Source organism: Pygoscelis adeliae, unplaced genomic scaffold (genome assembly GCF_000699105.1).
Source record: "Pygoscelis adeliae isolate BGI_AS28 unplaced genomic scaffold, ASM69910v1 Scaffold87, whole genome shotgun sequence".
NCBI classification, from domain to species: Eukaryota; Metazoa; Chordata; class Aves; order Sphenisciformes; family Spheniscidae; genus Pygoscelis; species Pygoscelis adeliae.
In genome coordinates, this window is record NW_008825098.1 from 2,702,878 (window position 1) to 2,717,411 (window position 14,534).

At 39.3% G+C, this 14,534-nt stretch overlaps 1 protein-coding gene across 1 annotated transcript in view; it reads right to left on the reverse strand.

Annotated features, from left to right (window-relative positions):
- Positions 1 to 14,534, reverse strand: part of MANBA (mannosidase, beta A, lysosomal) — a 56,177-nt gene that overhangs the window by 33,152 nt on the left and 8,491 nt on the right. The window contains exons 2-5 of the mRNA XM_009327040.1: positions 5,963 to 6,057; positions 5,363 to 5,468; positions 3,259 to 3,429; positions 530 to 653 (exon numbers count right to left, since the gene is read on the reverse strand). Of these exons, the coding sequence (XP_009325315.1) occupies positions 530 to 653; positions 3,259 to 3,429; positions 5,363 to 5,468; positions 5,963 to 6,030 (469 nt within the window). The 5' untranslated portion in view covers positions 6,031 to 6,057. The remainder of the gene's footprint in view (positions 1 to 529; positions 654 to 3,258; positions 3,430 to 5,362; positions 5,469 to 5,962; positions 6,058 to 14,534) is intronic.

The window sequence follows — 14,534 nt, forward strand, 5'->3', positions numbered from 1 at the left end:
GCAGGAGGTATCCTCTCAAATTGCAGCCTTAACAAATTATCCTTGCATAGCACGACTGCTCTTCTCTCTCAGACTTCGTGTTGTGTCCTGAAAACTCAGCGATCTTGAAACTCTGCTCACTGTGCATTTGTCTTCCCAACACAAAAATAAATTACCATAGCAGCTTTGCCTTTGTTTTAAATGGAATTGAGACGAAAGTGAGACGTATTTATTGGGAGTCTTGGTGAAAACACATGCCAATAAAAAAGAAATTTTTCAAAACAGGAGAACAGCTATACTACATATATTTCTGCAGTTATTCGGGGATCTTCAAGCCAAAAAAGATTCTGAATTCTAACATTTTTAATCACTATTGATTGTACTGAAGTACTGTTTCAAGACCTAAAAGCGTGTGCTGTGGTAAGAACTACACACAAAGTCATAATAAAACAACAGAACCTTTCCTAAACTGACAGTTTATTGAGCTTAACAATAAAACGGTTTGTATTCCAAAGGTGAAACAACAATAAAAAGTAGTAACACAACTTACCAAAGAAAGAAGTCAAAGAAAAGTGAATCAGGTGATAATGGTTATAGGCCTCAATCCTAACATCTTTCCAGATACCTTGAGTGGGAAAAGAAGGGCCCCAGTCCCAACTAAATGAACACTGCTCCTGGAATACAGGATGATTATGTTAGAATTGCCTATTTTTCACACAGACATTGATGCTGTGTGAGAAATAAAAATTATTTGCTATCTAGAAATAAAATATTGTCACGCACTGAAAGATTTTTTCCAATTTCCACAAACCCAGGAGAACCTACAGTATTTTTTCTCTTATTTCTTGACCAGAACTCTGCTGCTACTACCTATATTATATAAAAAATACAATTTTGTATTAAACATCCATGTGTAGCAAAATTTTATGTTAGTGAGAGAGCAAAACACCACCTAGCCCACCACTTAAAAAACAGCAAAGATCAAAAAAACAAGCCAGCAGGTTACTCTCAATTCAACTCTGAATTATCTTAGTTTGTAATGTCAGTATTTAATTGTATACCTAAAAGACAAAGTAAGGAGAAAACTTATGGTTACAAATGTTAAAGTATTCTAAAAGAACAACATCAAATTAAAAATCGTGGGTATATCTGAAATACTTTATCCCCTATTTTTTGTTGTAACACCACAGATTAGTACAAGGAAAGAGATGTGTATGCCTGGTGCATTTGTGTAGTTCAGTCATGTTCACCGTTTCTCCCCTTTTTATGGTTCTCTTATACAAAAACAAAGGGAACAAAAACATGGTTGAGAAATAGCTTAGTTCTAGGTTCTAACATCAGAATAACTGTCAGAATTATAAAATGCTCGTCAGGCAGAGAACTACCTGCACTGCTTTCCATTCAGCTGTTTTCAAACCTGGTCAGACCTCTAGTTAACAAATCCCTTGAAGACATCTATTCAGCTGCCCTCCAAGCTTCACACAGCCCCAGCCCCCAAAGCAAATACAATAGATCTCCTTAAAGTCTTGTAAAGTGACCTACAGTTCTAAATTTAGAGACTAATAACTTACAGCCGAGGCATACTAATTTTGGCAAACCACATTGCACAAGTCTGGCCTATCCCTTGCATCGCTGGAGTCAGCCTGCCTGCCTATCAAGTTGCAAAAGAGCCTTCCAGGAAGCAAGCACTGTACCTATTTCAAGTGTAAAAACAGGGACAACACAATCTTAGAAAACAAGTGAGACTGAGAGTAGTTTTCCCTTTATAAAAAATAAACAAATCAATCACTGACAGATTGTCAGGTTTCACTAATAATATTGCAGAGAACACTATCAGAAATAGTACGTCATAAGAACAATACGCTTGTATCACTGAAGTGCATTACCAGTGAAAGGCTTGCGATTTGCCACAAATTCCTATTAAGATTTAGATACGTTTACTGCACTTAATAATGAACCTCAAACATGTAAACAGCTCTCCATTACTTTAAGATGGTAAGCAGCCAGCTTACTTTAGCAATGTCCTAGTATGTTTGTGACATCACTGCTGTTGTTGCTGTATACTGGGAACTAAAAATGTTTCTGGAAATGTCTGGAGCCGCTTCCAAGTACAGTCAAACAACTCCTTTGAGGAAAAGCACTAAGGTACTTTCTTACAAATTTAAAGGTATAGTTCAGTAAAGCATAAAAACATTCCTGACCATTTTTGCTCTATAAATAAGACTACAGCTGTTTAAGTGCCTTCTTCCTTCCAAGCTCCTCCCTGAACTGATTTCTAAGAAACACAGCGGACTCAGGTGAATTAATTAACTTTCTAAAATGTAGTGAAAATAAAAGTAGCAGCAAGTAGTAATAAAGACAACATCTTAATCCTGAAGGATCTTCCCAGTACAACATGGAGTCCATCTTTCCATTAACAAATTTTAAAGGAAATCACAGCCAGGTTTCCAGTCATTTTTCTGAGGAGGCTCTAAAATGACTTTATTGAAAAGATTTAAAATAATTAACAAGAAAGGCATTTAAGTGGAGACAAACATGCAAAAAAGAGAAATTCCAAAATAAGATCACCCAGCCATTGTCTCTAGCTGCGGCAAAGCTATCAGAAATACATGAGATGCTACTCAAATGATAGTTTGCCTTGAGTAAGTTTTAACAGCATTGAAGCTATGTCTTAAATCAGAGTTTCCGAGCTTCATTCATTGTATATTACATTGTTGTTTTCACTGAATATGTACTTATAAGTCACACTTCACAACACCATAATAAGATAAGAACAGGTCCTCTGTTAGATAACACTTCTTGGGACATGCCAGAGCTGCCCAGTATAAATAGCACAGCACATGAGCAATAGCAAACACTCACAAAGCTGCTTGGCTGAGATTTTTACAGCCTTGGCAATCTACACTGGTATTTGCAAGTGTGAACTCTATTGTCGGCATACATTGCTAAACCCACCCAGTGGATCAAAATGTAATGATTACGCATTTCCCAATGCTACCCTGCCCTCTCAGCAGCAAGTCTCCTTGCTGACTCCTTGATGAAAACAGCCTTTTAAAAATTCTTATCACCTAGATATGAAGCCTGGCCTTCTTATGCCTCTTGTGTTATCGACATGCTAGATTACAGGTTTCTGGGGGGGACAGGAGAAGGAAGCTGCAATAAAAAATATGCCCTACTTATAAAATGACATTGCAGGTTTCAGAATACATCTGTAAGGACAGCACGTGGTGCATTCCTCTTTCCAAGCCTGAAGCCAGAGACAGACAATTCTGCCCCTACCTTTCTGATGAAATTAGCATGGCACTCTCCTTTCTGCACAGGTGGAGGGCACGCCGGGGGGATGCTGTATGCTTTGTGACATCTGCTCTGCTCCGCTGCATATGAAACGGCTGATAAGAAACGGACTTCGACAAAATTGACCTCCTTGATCACACTGGTAATATCAAAGCTCTAGGTCAAGAAAACAGAACAAAATCATTACAGCACTGACAGTTATTTATGAGATTTACAATCACTGTTACGTTGGGATTTTAATACCATACATATATTATTCAAAGGCATTTGAACTACAGTCTCAACAGGCTCTGGTTTTGAAGGAAAAGAAAAGCTACTTCTTAAGCTGAAAAAAGAAAATACACAGTAACATTCCAGATACAAGGAGATGTTTCTGGGCAAACCACTTTCCCCATACTGAGCCCCCACTGCAGGCTGCAGCACTCTGCTTGCACACAGAAGTGCTTGAAGGACAAGGAAGGCAAGAGAATCTTTACCTTCCTTCCTCACTCAGAACTCCTCTGCATCTTGAGAAAGACACCTTGTTCCAACTCAGAAAGCTGGTCTATACAGGAGTCCTTCCAACTCACACTGTGCTGCCAGCTTATCTACTGCAAAGCACTGAGCTGCCTTTTGCGTGAATGCAGCAAAGCTGTATTTCATGCCACCTGCACTCTCATCCCCAAAACATACAGATGCACATTCTATGCCAGCACCAAATAAAGCATTTGGGGGCTTCCTCACTGGCTCACAAAATCCCCTTCAGTGTGGCTGGATAGAAGGATAAATGTTTGGTTTCAGAATTATCCAGTGCTATCAAGATAATGTGGTTCCAATGGCTAATACCCATTTCTTCTTCACAGCGTTCATTTGTGACAAGACAAGTCTTGGCAATTTTTTCCAACTTGTGAGCAGCCCAGCTAGCATCACTTACATCTGTAGTATACAGCAGAAAATTACAAAGCAAATAGCATCCCCCCCACAGAGCCTTCACAGGGTCCTTCCTGCAGACATAGTCGTCATGTGGAACAGGTGAACAAAGCAGAAGTCTGGGTCACAGTAATCCCAGACTCTAATACAGTTCACTCCGGTTTTACAGTGAAGGCCATTTCATGAACTGTTACAGTCTGAGATAGAATGAAGTTGCAGAAATAAGGACAAAATAATATCACTTCCCAATTCTACAGAGCCTGCTACTGGCAATCCTTTAGATACTCTCCAAATAGTAAATAATTACACTTTTGTAAGAGCTCTATGAAATTTCTTATTTCACAGATGGTAAAACTAAGTCACAGAGAAACGAAGTGATTTGTCCCAGGTCACACAGACCCAGGTGGCAGAATCTAGCTCTCATGTCTCAGGCCAGTACCTCTGCAATAAAACCTGCCAGAATGGTAAATGCTGAGATATGAAGACACCAGATATCCTCTGTAATTCAGTTATCCCACTAACATGCTTCCTTTAACTTTTCCTTTTTTGATTATTTTAAGAGAAAAGCAAGAATAGTCCCTTATCCTAGTACCCAGAATAATTTTATATTTTAAAGCTATAAAATCAGTTTGAATGTGTTTGCCACTCTCAAGATCATTCCATGATGAGTACTCTCATGCTGACATAGGCTAAGCCCAAAAATGCCAGACAATGTTATCAAAAGCCCAATATTAAAAATCAAAAACCCTATATAAAAAAAAGCATGGAGACACTTACAAAGGCTTTGCAACACGTGCATTTTCATTTCAGTATTCACATGTAGACCATTCTAATACCAAGTAGTAAGCAGATTTACAGCTAATATAACAGATTTAAGCTTACGGTTTGGAGCTGTGACAGATCCCAAGAAGCAAGACTTATTAGCTGAATTGATCCTCTTGATGGGTCCACTCATTTAGAACAAGACACATTCACCTCTAGATCTGACCCTGTTGCTACTGAAAAGGTAAGTACACTTCTCTTTCTAACAGTTATCTGATTACACGTGCAGTCCTCAGGTCAACACTTTCTGCATCCAAGGACCTATTTTTATGTGTACTTGAATGCACTGAAAGTGCTCAGCACAAAAGGGCTCTGAAGAAAAAACAGAAGCACCGTCAGAGTTAAACACATTACTTACATATCTGTTGAACATGTTGTCTGTTCTCCCAAGAGTGATATTGTTGATCAGGATCTGCGCTACTGTATCTACTCCCTCGAAAACCAAATTCACTTTCTGCCACTTTCTACAGAAGATAACATACGCACAAAAAACTGTTAGAATACCTAGTGCTAACAACACACAGGAGACAGACAATATGAAAATGTACGTCACCATTATCTTTAGCAGCAGTTGTCTCAGCTACCTCCAAAAATGTTTGACTTAGTGTGGCTACATTGTATCTTTAAATAGTCAAATTAAGGTGACAGCTGAAGTGGCTCAAGTCTGCAATGCAGCTTGTTCACATACCCACCAGATACCAGATGGACTAGCTTCCAATTAGCCTAAGTATTATCCTTCCTTAGTAGGCAATTCATAAGTAATTTTTAACAATTAACAAAAAATAGGAAAAAGCAAGTACTGAAGTGTTCTTTAGCAACAGCTTTGCAGCTGCACATTATTGCATAATTTGTTTTACTAGATACAAAAGTATTAAGCAGATTTTGAGCTGATGGATTAACTAGCAATTCTGCATGAAAAATGGCACGGAACTATTTTAGACATATCTTTACTGCATACCTGACATCAAAAGGAGTTTTGAATGTCCTGCTGTAAGTCCAGTTATCCAGTGAGATCCATCTGTACATCACGTCATTAAATCTATAGTACGGATCCTAATAACAGACCAACAAAAGGAAAATTACACGACTGACTTAGTAATAGTGTTACTACATAAAATGTATCATAATATCCATTAGATGAGCACTTCTTATTTCAGACAGTTTGCAAATGCAAAATCCACCTTATTTAGTTAGTCCTGATATTCCTTTTCACCTTTGAAATAATATGTGAAAGCAAAGCTTTGGTAATATTTGACTTGACTTATATAGGTCAAAACCTGTTTGCTATAATCATTCATACTCAAACTAGAGGGAGCAGGATTTTTTTTTACATAAGAAATGACTGGGCTGGAAATTAAAAAAAATCAATACAGCTTGTGACAATGAGAGGAACAGAAAAATGATCACCCTCATAATGATGGAGAAAGTAAGACTAATAGGATTTTAAGAGGCAAAGAAACAGCATTTGAGGCCTCTAGGGACAGCAGTGAACAAATCTCTACAGTTTAAAATAATTGCAAATACTCCAGTTGTTTCTTGTCAACCAGACTAGATGTGGTACGGCTAAATGAAATTGTTATATTTGGAGGGAGGGAGAAAGAGAAGAAGGAGAAGCAACACAATTTGGTTTGTTGTATAAAATTAAACTACTACTTTTGAGAATAACGCTGCATTTATACCGAATGTGTTCTTTTCCCTTTAGTCACACTACCCAGGAAAAATAAAGGCACAGCTGGTCTCCGCTATGTCCTCGACCTTTTTGGCCTCATGCTGTATTTATTACCTTATGGTGGGTCACAACGTTCCTCACCTAGGCTGAGGGAATCAGTTATGTGAACCTGACAACCCACCGCCTTGCACCTCATACAAAGGCAGCAGAAAGGTACGGTGTTACATCCCCATGTCAGACAGTTCAGAGTGCAGATATCCCGGTCAGTGACTGACAGCTCAGTTCAATCCTCTTCAGCAGTTGCACAGCTGAACTGCTTTCCCAAACCAAAGACGAATCTCTTCTGGACTACGTGACTCAAACCCAGCTAAGAGAGAGCATAGCTGCATTAAGGTTCCCTTTGATACGAGTCTTCTACAGTACCAGCACAGCTAACTATCTGCCCTGAATATCCATTCACACTGAAGAAAATCTGCCCAGCTTTTTTTTTTTCCTCTTGCTGAAGCTCAATTTTTCTCCCCATTTCAGGAGTCAGTATAGATACTAATGACACTTCTGGATTTGAAATCTTCTGAAAAACATTGTTTCATACCTCATATTTGTTTTACAACTAATAGGGTCAGGCTCTGTAGTATAAACACAAACCGATTTACATAGCAGAGCAAAATCGTAACATCTAAGTGACTGTCCTCAGCAGCATAATCTCTTCTGGAGTCTCACAGCAATATAAACATCATTCCTTGAGCCCATACAGAGGGAAAGTTGTTGCCTTGCCTCTACATGCTATGCTCAATCAATCAAATGTCTTACTACAAGGGAGTAAGAGTCAAGAAGGAAAGATCTTGTTACCTCAGTTATACTGTGACCCCTGTATTGGTAATCTGGTAATTACTGAATTTTAAGATATCCATACCATTACTTTTATATGCAAAATGCTTGGGGAATATATCTCAGACTTTTATTAAGATGCAAAATTTAAGGCTAATAAATGCATATTAAATGCAAAATTTAGGCTCATAAAAGTAACTGCATTAAGATTACTGTTTTGAGACAACGGAAGGCAAGCGTCAAATGTCAGAGGCCATGAAAACTCACAATATGTCCTTAAAAAGCCCATTTTTAACAACTGTCTTGCTTTAACATGATATACTATTTTATTTTAGGTTATGCTTTGGAAAATGTGCATGTTAAATGTCAATCATTGCCACTTGTATGTGTGAAATATTTAACAAAAGGCATAAGATACAAATTGTAAATGCACTAGCAACAGCAGACTGTAAAGCCAAAACCCATTTGGTTGGTGGTCAAACAATCGACATCAGCGCCTCATCAAAGATCAAGACCCTGCATAAAAGAAACATGCACTGTTTCTCCCACCAAAGCATGGATACTGAGATGTTAATGAAGAAAGACCTGACATCTGGAGAACACAAAACTGGTTGTCTAGCAGCAGAAAGGTAGGAATGTTTCATCAGAGGCAGAAATTACATCATCAGATGGGCTCTTACAGCAGTTTACAAACAGAGCTGCTTGTTTAAATCTCCTCAGAGCATACTGCAGATCCTTTTTCCTGAAGGGGCTTTCTTCTGTACTAGTCTAAAACCTTCAGACTTCAATAAATGCATTGACTGCTAAAATATGTGTCATAGAAGGTGCTAATTAGCCCCTTCTGACTCGTATGAATACTGTTTCTTCCTCCCAGGCATCCACCTTTCCAGGTGGGAAACTCCTAGTTCTGTGTTCCTTTATATAAAACTTAACAGCTCACTGATACCATTGCTACATAACTAGTAAAACAGTTTATATATCACACAGAAAAGCTGTTAAATGCTAATACTGGTTAGTCATTTTAAGCATGACAAATGTTGCTTGTTGTAAAAGCAGTCATGTGGCAATGCTTCTAAGGCAATTCTCAAGGTTCAGGAAAAATGCATGACCACAACGAAGTCCTGTAAGAAGGGAAAATGACTTCTCCAATACACTTGTGAGATTATTGACTTTTTCATTATTAAATGCAATTGTTTTGAGTGCTGGAAGATGTACCTACAGAAGTCAAATTGTTTGGGTTTATCTGAAACAGAATTTCATCCCACATTAAATCAGCTCACATTAAAATCAAAGGTTTATTTCAGAAAACTGCATGAAAAAAGACAATTTTAAAACTCTTAAGGGCACTGGGAGAACTTGAAAGATGGTAGGAAATAGACTGCACATGTATTAAATATACTTCACATTCATTAGCTCAACATGTTCCTGGAAGCAAGTCATAAAGTGGTGGACTCAACTACAGCTATTTTTAGATCCCACCAAACATGACAGCCTTGCATTTTTCTGCTCCCTGCAATTCGGGGAAAAATTCAGAACCACTCAAGATGCCTGCCTGTTTGTTCTCTGCTCCCAGCTTTAATGCTGTAAGCAAGCAGCAAATCACCTGCTAAGATGACGTAAAAAGCCCTGCTACAGAGCATCAAAAGGAAGCAATTTCCAGTTCAGATAACAGGACATCAGCAGAACTTCAAAAGCACTGGCAGCACTAAACTGAACGCGCTGCCAAGCGGCTAGATGGAAGCTCCTCCTTGCAATGATTTTAAGGGGATACTGAAAAGCTATGAGCTTCTCCTGTTAAGCGGGAAATGGATGAGACATGAACACATCCGCAGTGAGGCTCAAAGCCCAAGTGAGCAGTTGTGCCAGGCATGCCCTGGCCCCATGAAGGGCCGGCTTCAAGCCCCCGCGCAACCAGGAGTCCAGGGGAGCACGGCGCAAACACCTGAATGACACTAGACAGAGTCAGCTGGATCCAGGTGGAAGATCAGCATGTAATAAAATGAAATGTAATAAAGGGAACAAGAACCAGATTCCTTTGCCTTATCCTGCTTTTGTTATGATCTAATTTGAAACTGCCTTGCATGCTCTTCTCTCATAAATCAACTTTGCTGGTATTTTATAATGTACACCACAAGAAAATCCTGCTGATGTAACAGATTACCAAAATAAAACTTGCAAGTGATGTTTCATGATTTACAGTTTAATGATTTTGCTGTTGCCAACTTCAGACTGGAAGCTAAATAGTTTAGATACTTATCTATATCCACACGCTCCTTGATATCTCAAGCGATGGCAGTCAGGACATTTATACAATTTTCAGCAAGCCCAGTTTCACATATTCACAGCTTGAAGTCAAGCTAAACTAACAGTAGTGATGAATGGATCATATTCGTGGAATATGAGTTTTGGAAGTTCATCCTAAAGTGATTAATTTTCAGTAGCTACTCTAACAAAGCAGTAAACTGAATGTCACCTTAAGCTCAACTATTTAATCAATGAATGCCATAACCTGTTAGAACCACAGGATACCCATCGCAATTGTTACCTGGCTTGCTCTGAAAAATCTAAGTGACGATGAAGTGTCAGAAAATACACAACATGTTTTATACAAATGCAGAAGCTACAAAAAATACGCACTACTTTACAGAACTGCAGAAATATCACTTGAGATACAAAAGCTTCTGTCTCTTCTAATATATTTTAATATCCAAGTTTGACCAAGACCACTGTAACCTTCTGTCAGGTGCATGCCCTTGTTGTATAACAGGGCAGAAACTGCAGTGTTATCCAGACCCTATGTTAGCATCACAGTTGCAGACCCCCCATAATAGTTCTTTACAAATCAAAGTGATAGCTAATAAGACAAAACAGCCTTTCTGTATGAATGCAGATGGCTGGCAGATGAGAAAATCCGGCTACAATAGCCATATTCATCAGAACTGAAATTTTATAGGAGTCACCTGCCAGCAGAAATGGCATTATACACTGCTTGGACTGTACATGCTAGAGGACGGCTATTTCTAGCACAAAGATTTAACGCACAAGTTACCTGCTGATACATATGGCTTATCAGAACCGTGCCTGAAAAAAAATACTACACTGACAGTAGTTAAAAACTAAATCTTCAGACAAAATGGTTTCTGCAAATCTTCGTTTTCCAGAGATGTAGGGTTAGCAACAGATTCGCTGCAAGTTTGTAAAAAGTCTGCGCTTATGCCTAAGCTTTGCACTAACTTTATTCAAGTGACTATTACCCTTGTTTATGTGCATTTCTCATGTCTTTTTTAGATTTTACATGTAAATAGTACTAAGAGCTATGGAGTCCTAATGAAATGTTATTAAAACAACCCAGGTGAACACATACTCTGATGCTATCTCCTGCCCGTAGAGCTTTTATCACAGTTAATCCAGCATTTGGACTATGTTGGTTGAACGCGGAAGAAAATAATACTTCGGTAGGAAACTCCAAAGTATCTTCCCAAGAGCATTTTCTAGGATACATGGATTTGGTGCATTCAGAAAGATGTGTTCATCCAATGTATATTTTATAAGCCAAAGAGTAAAGACATCTCTAGAACGAATGCTAAGAGGATCCAGAGAGATGAGTAACGAACCCTCAGTGTGAGAGAGATGTCTTTCAATTCAAATGTATGGCCTGCACAGCAGATTAAAATAAGGCTATAGGCATGCAATCACCTAGAGCATCCCTGGGCAAAAACAGTTTGTGCATCAACCTAAATTTGAAATGAACCACACACTGATAAATAAGTTGCTTGCAGCCTACTCTTGCAATCTAAGCCACATTTTGCAGGCTTAATATCCGGCAACTTATTCTTGCTGCCCTCCTTCCCTCAATTTGTGAGATGCCCGCTAAGCTACATTGTTGGAGTAGGCACTCCCAAATTTTGTTTTAAATTTCTGGTTTGGGTGCTAACCCATGAAAAATTCCCAAGGATACAGAAGCAACGGATGCAGTGCTATTTGCCATTTGCAAATCACACAGAAAAACAGCGCATAGATTTCACTAGGTCGCAGAACATATGGGTCTTGCTATCCAGAATAATTTAGTTCCCACTAGCTTTGTTCTCCTATTTCCTGGTACAGCTTTTCAGACCAATTTTCACTCTTAATTACAAGCAGTAAGCTTTTGGATTGCTGGTCTAGTGAAATTTTCAGTAGGATGAATAAAAATCCCACACTCCACGGCAAAGAGCAAAAGGAGCAAATGAAAAAAATACTCAAGACCAAAGCTTTTGTATTTAGACAACTATAATAAAACTCCTAATTCTACACTTGACACAACCCCAAAAAGGGCTGATTTCCAGAGGTAATGAGCACTGAAGAAACGGAGTAACCAGTGCTCTACGCCTCTAAAATTCAGGCTGTGTGCGTGCTTCTGTATAAATAGGAGTATAGGAATATGATTTTAGGCGGCTGCATTTGAAAACATTTGGTCATAAGCATTTTTACCACAATGAAGAAACCTCAGGACAAACAGCTGAGCCACACTTTGCAGCACTTCATGCCATGCATTGCAGTAACGAATTGTGTCACTGACTTCCTCCAAACAACCCAGGTTTGCTGCTTTGCAGAATGCTATAACTATGGTGGCAGGGATTGATTACATTTAACACTATCTGTGACAGATTTGAAATCTGCTAAGGCTGCTCCCATATTTTGGTATGCTCTTCATTCTATCTTTTAAAGAAAAATGTGATTTGAAGACAATTTAGCTATCCTGGTGCAAATATTTGTGTGAATGCTGCTTTCTGCAAACTGGGCTTTGCTGAACTGAGTAAGAATGGTTTTAAATTGATCTTAAGTTACCTGTACACACCTATACATAGAAACAAGTTAGCTCATTCTGAGTTTGGAACTAGCCAGACACCGGCCGGGTCCAGTCCAGAGGTCAAGCAACCACACTAGTGAAGTATTTCAGTTAACTCAGCTCCTCAACAGAGCGTACTAATTCTACACCACCAACTTAGCAACAGTTTCCAGACTACAGCGGGTTCATACCCGGCCATATCAGCACGTGTTTGGAGCAAGTTCATACTTGTATTCACGTAAACATGTTCTAAGTGCCCGCAACCAACAATCATCGATTTAATTAGCCAAGCACCCATCTACCTATTAGCAAGACCCATGCTGCTGTCCAGCAGGCTGACTAAGCTTTCACGCCTCTGTGCAGGCTTGGGATTCTGCCCAGGCACATGAGAGTTCATGATCGCAGCCTCATTTCCAAATATCATACTGCTGCTTAAAATGACTAGAGGTACAAGTCAGTTTACAGCAATGCAGCTAAATTAGCAATCGCATTTTCTCACTTCATAAGAGTACTTAATGTGAGTAGTTAAATGTGAGTCTTTCATTACGTCATTATCTTGTGTGCCTGAGTCAGTGTATTGGTGACAGTTTGTCCTGAATGATTACTCACACTTCTTATAGCAACACCTCCCAGCCCAGCCAAACATCTGAGACATTCAGTTTATCTTATGCACTTTTGCATGGGACAAACTGGCACAGTTCTCTTCACTGATCCTCCATATATCATCTACCTGCCCACTGCACTTCTTAAAACTTTAGAAAAGCCCCTTTAAAACCTTAATCGTATATGTTCAAACTGTCATGTCACTTAGCACACAGATGTTGAAACAACAGACCATCATGGCTCAGCTTATCCCTTCTTAGTGTATTTACTTTTCCAATGTTGACTATTTCTTTTATCTGGCAATGACGCTCTTTGGAATCTATTATTAGTACTGGGATTCCCAACCTATGCCAACACAGAATAATGCTAAAATTACCCCGCCTGAAGTGGCATCACTTTCTCTTTAAACCTCCCTAACTTTAGTCAGAGCAGAGCAGGAGAGTAATCTGAAGAATAAAAATTAAAGAATAGGAAATATAAAATGCGTTCATCCAGAATGCATTTTTTAAATAAGAAATGCAACATTGGGCCCACAATAAATACAATATATAGATGTCTGATATACTTAATGTATGACACTACGTCACATTTTCTAGTACAGAAGTGTATTTATCAGTTTTATAGATGATTTTGCTAACTTCACTGTTTTATTTCTTTTCCTTGTTCCAGGTACAGATTTCACTTTCCACATACTTCCTTTTAAAAAGGCATCTTCTTTTAACAATGACCCAGTTTAGTGCCATGTTTCTTGTCAGGTCTGAGTGACAAGCAGCTTATGCTGGTTATCAGGGCACTTTGCTACCAGTCTACAACTGCAGTTTTGATCATTTGTCCCAGAAAGTGGTCACTATGTTTTCATAAATCTAAAAACTAAAAGAGGCAATAGTAAACAGAAGCAGCAAAGCTTCTTAAAAGTGTTAAGGCAGGAACTAGTCTTTTAAATGTACCAGTTTTATACTCGTGTTTTAGAATATATTTCCCTTAGGCAGCATGGAAGTATACAATCTCAACTGTTCTGATGTGCTCTGCAAGTATTAAAAGGGATTTTTAATAGACTGAAATGCCTGAAATCCTTAGACTTCCTGCATCAACAAGTCAAACTTCAACAGGGTGGATTTACCTTTTCATTCTTTTCAAGTAATATTGTAGGTAAACATGACTTACACACTGTGATGATATTGTAGATATCAGGTGTCAGCACCTTGGTTCCATGTCAAAACCACAGAATCACACACTGCAGAGCACAGACTTGCATTTGTATCCCTGGCCCAATTTCGGACTGCTCTGCCGTGGATAACCTCCAGCTATCCACCTGAGGCTACTGCGGCCACCAAACCCTTTGCCACTGGAGGGGCTGCGGAAACGAAGGCTGGCTGCTGTACCAGCAATGCTAGCAAAACCCGCAGCGGTTGAGGCAGCTCCCAGGACAGAGCGGTGTTTTGGGGGCTGAGGGGATTGCCTCTAACCATGCTTCTGGACATCTCACACGGGGGCTGGGGGGCTGGTTCTTTTCCTTTATGGCAGGCTGCCCACTTCGGAGCTGCAAGGTAGGGGCCGAGGCCTCTCCTCGGGCGCCACCACACCGCAGCGCCCTGCCTGGCT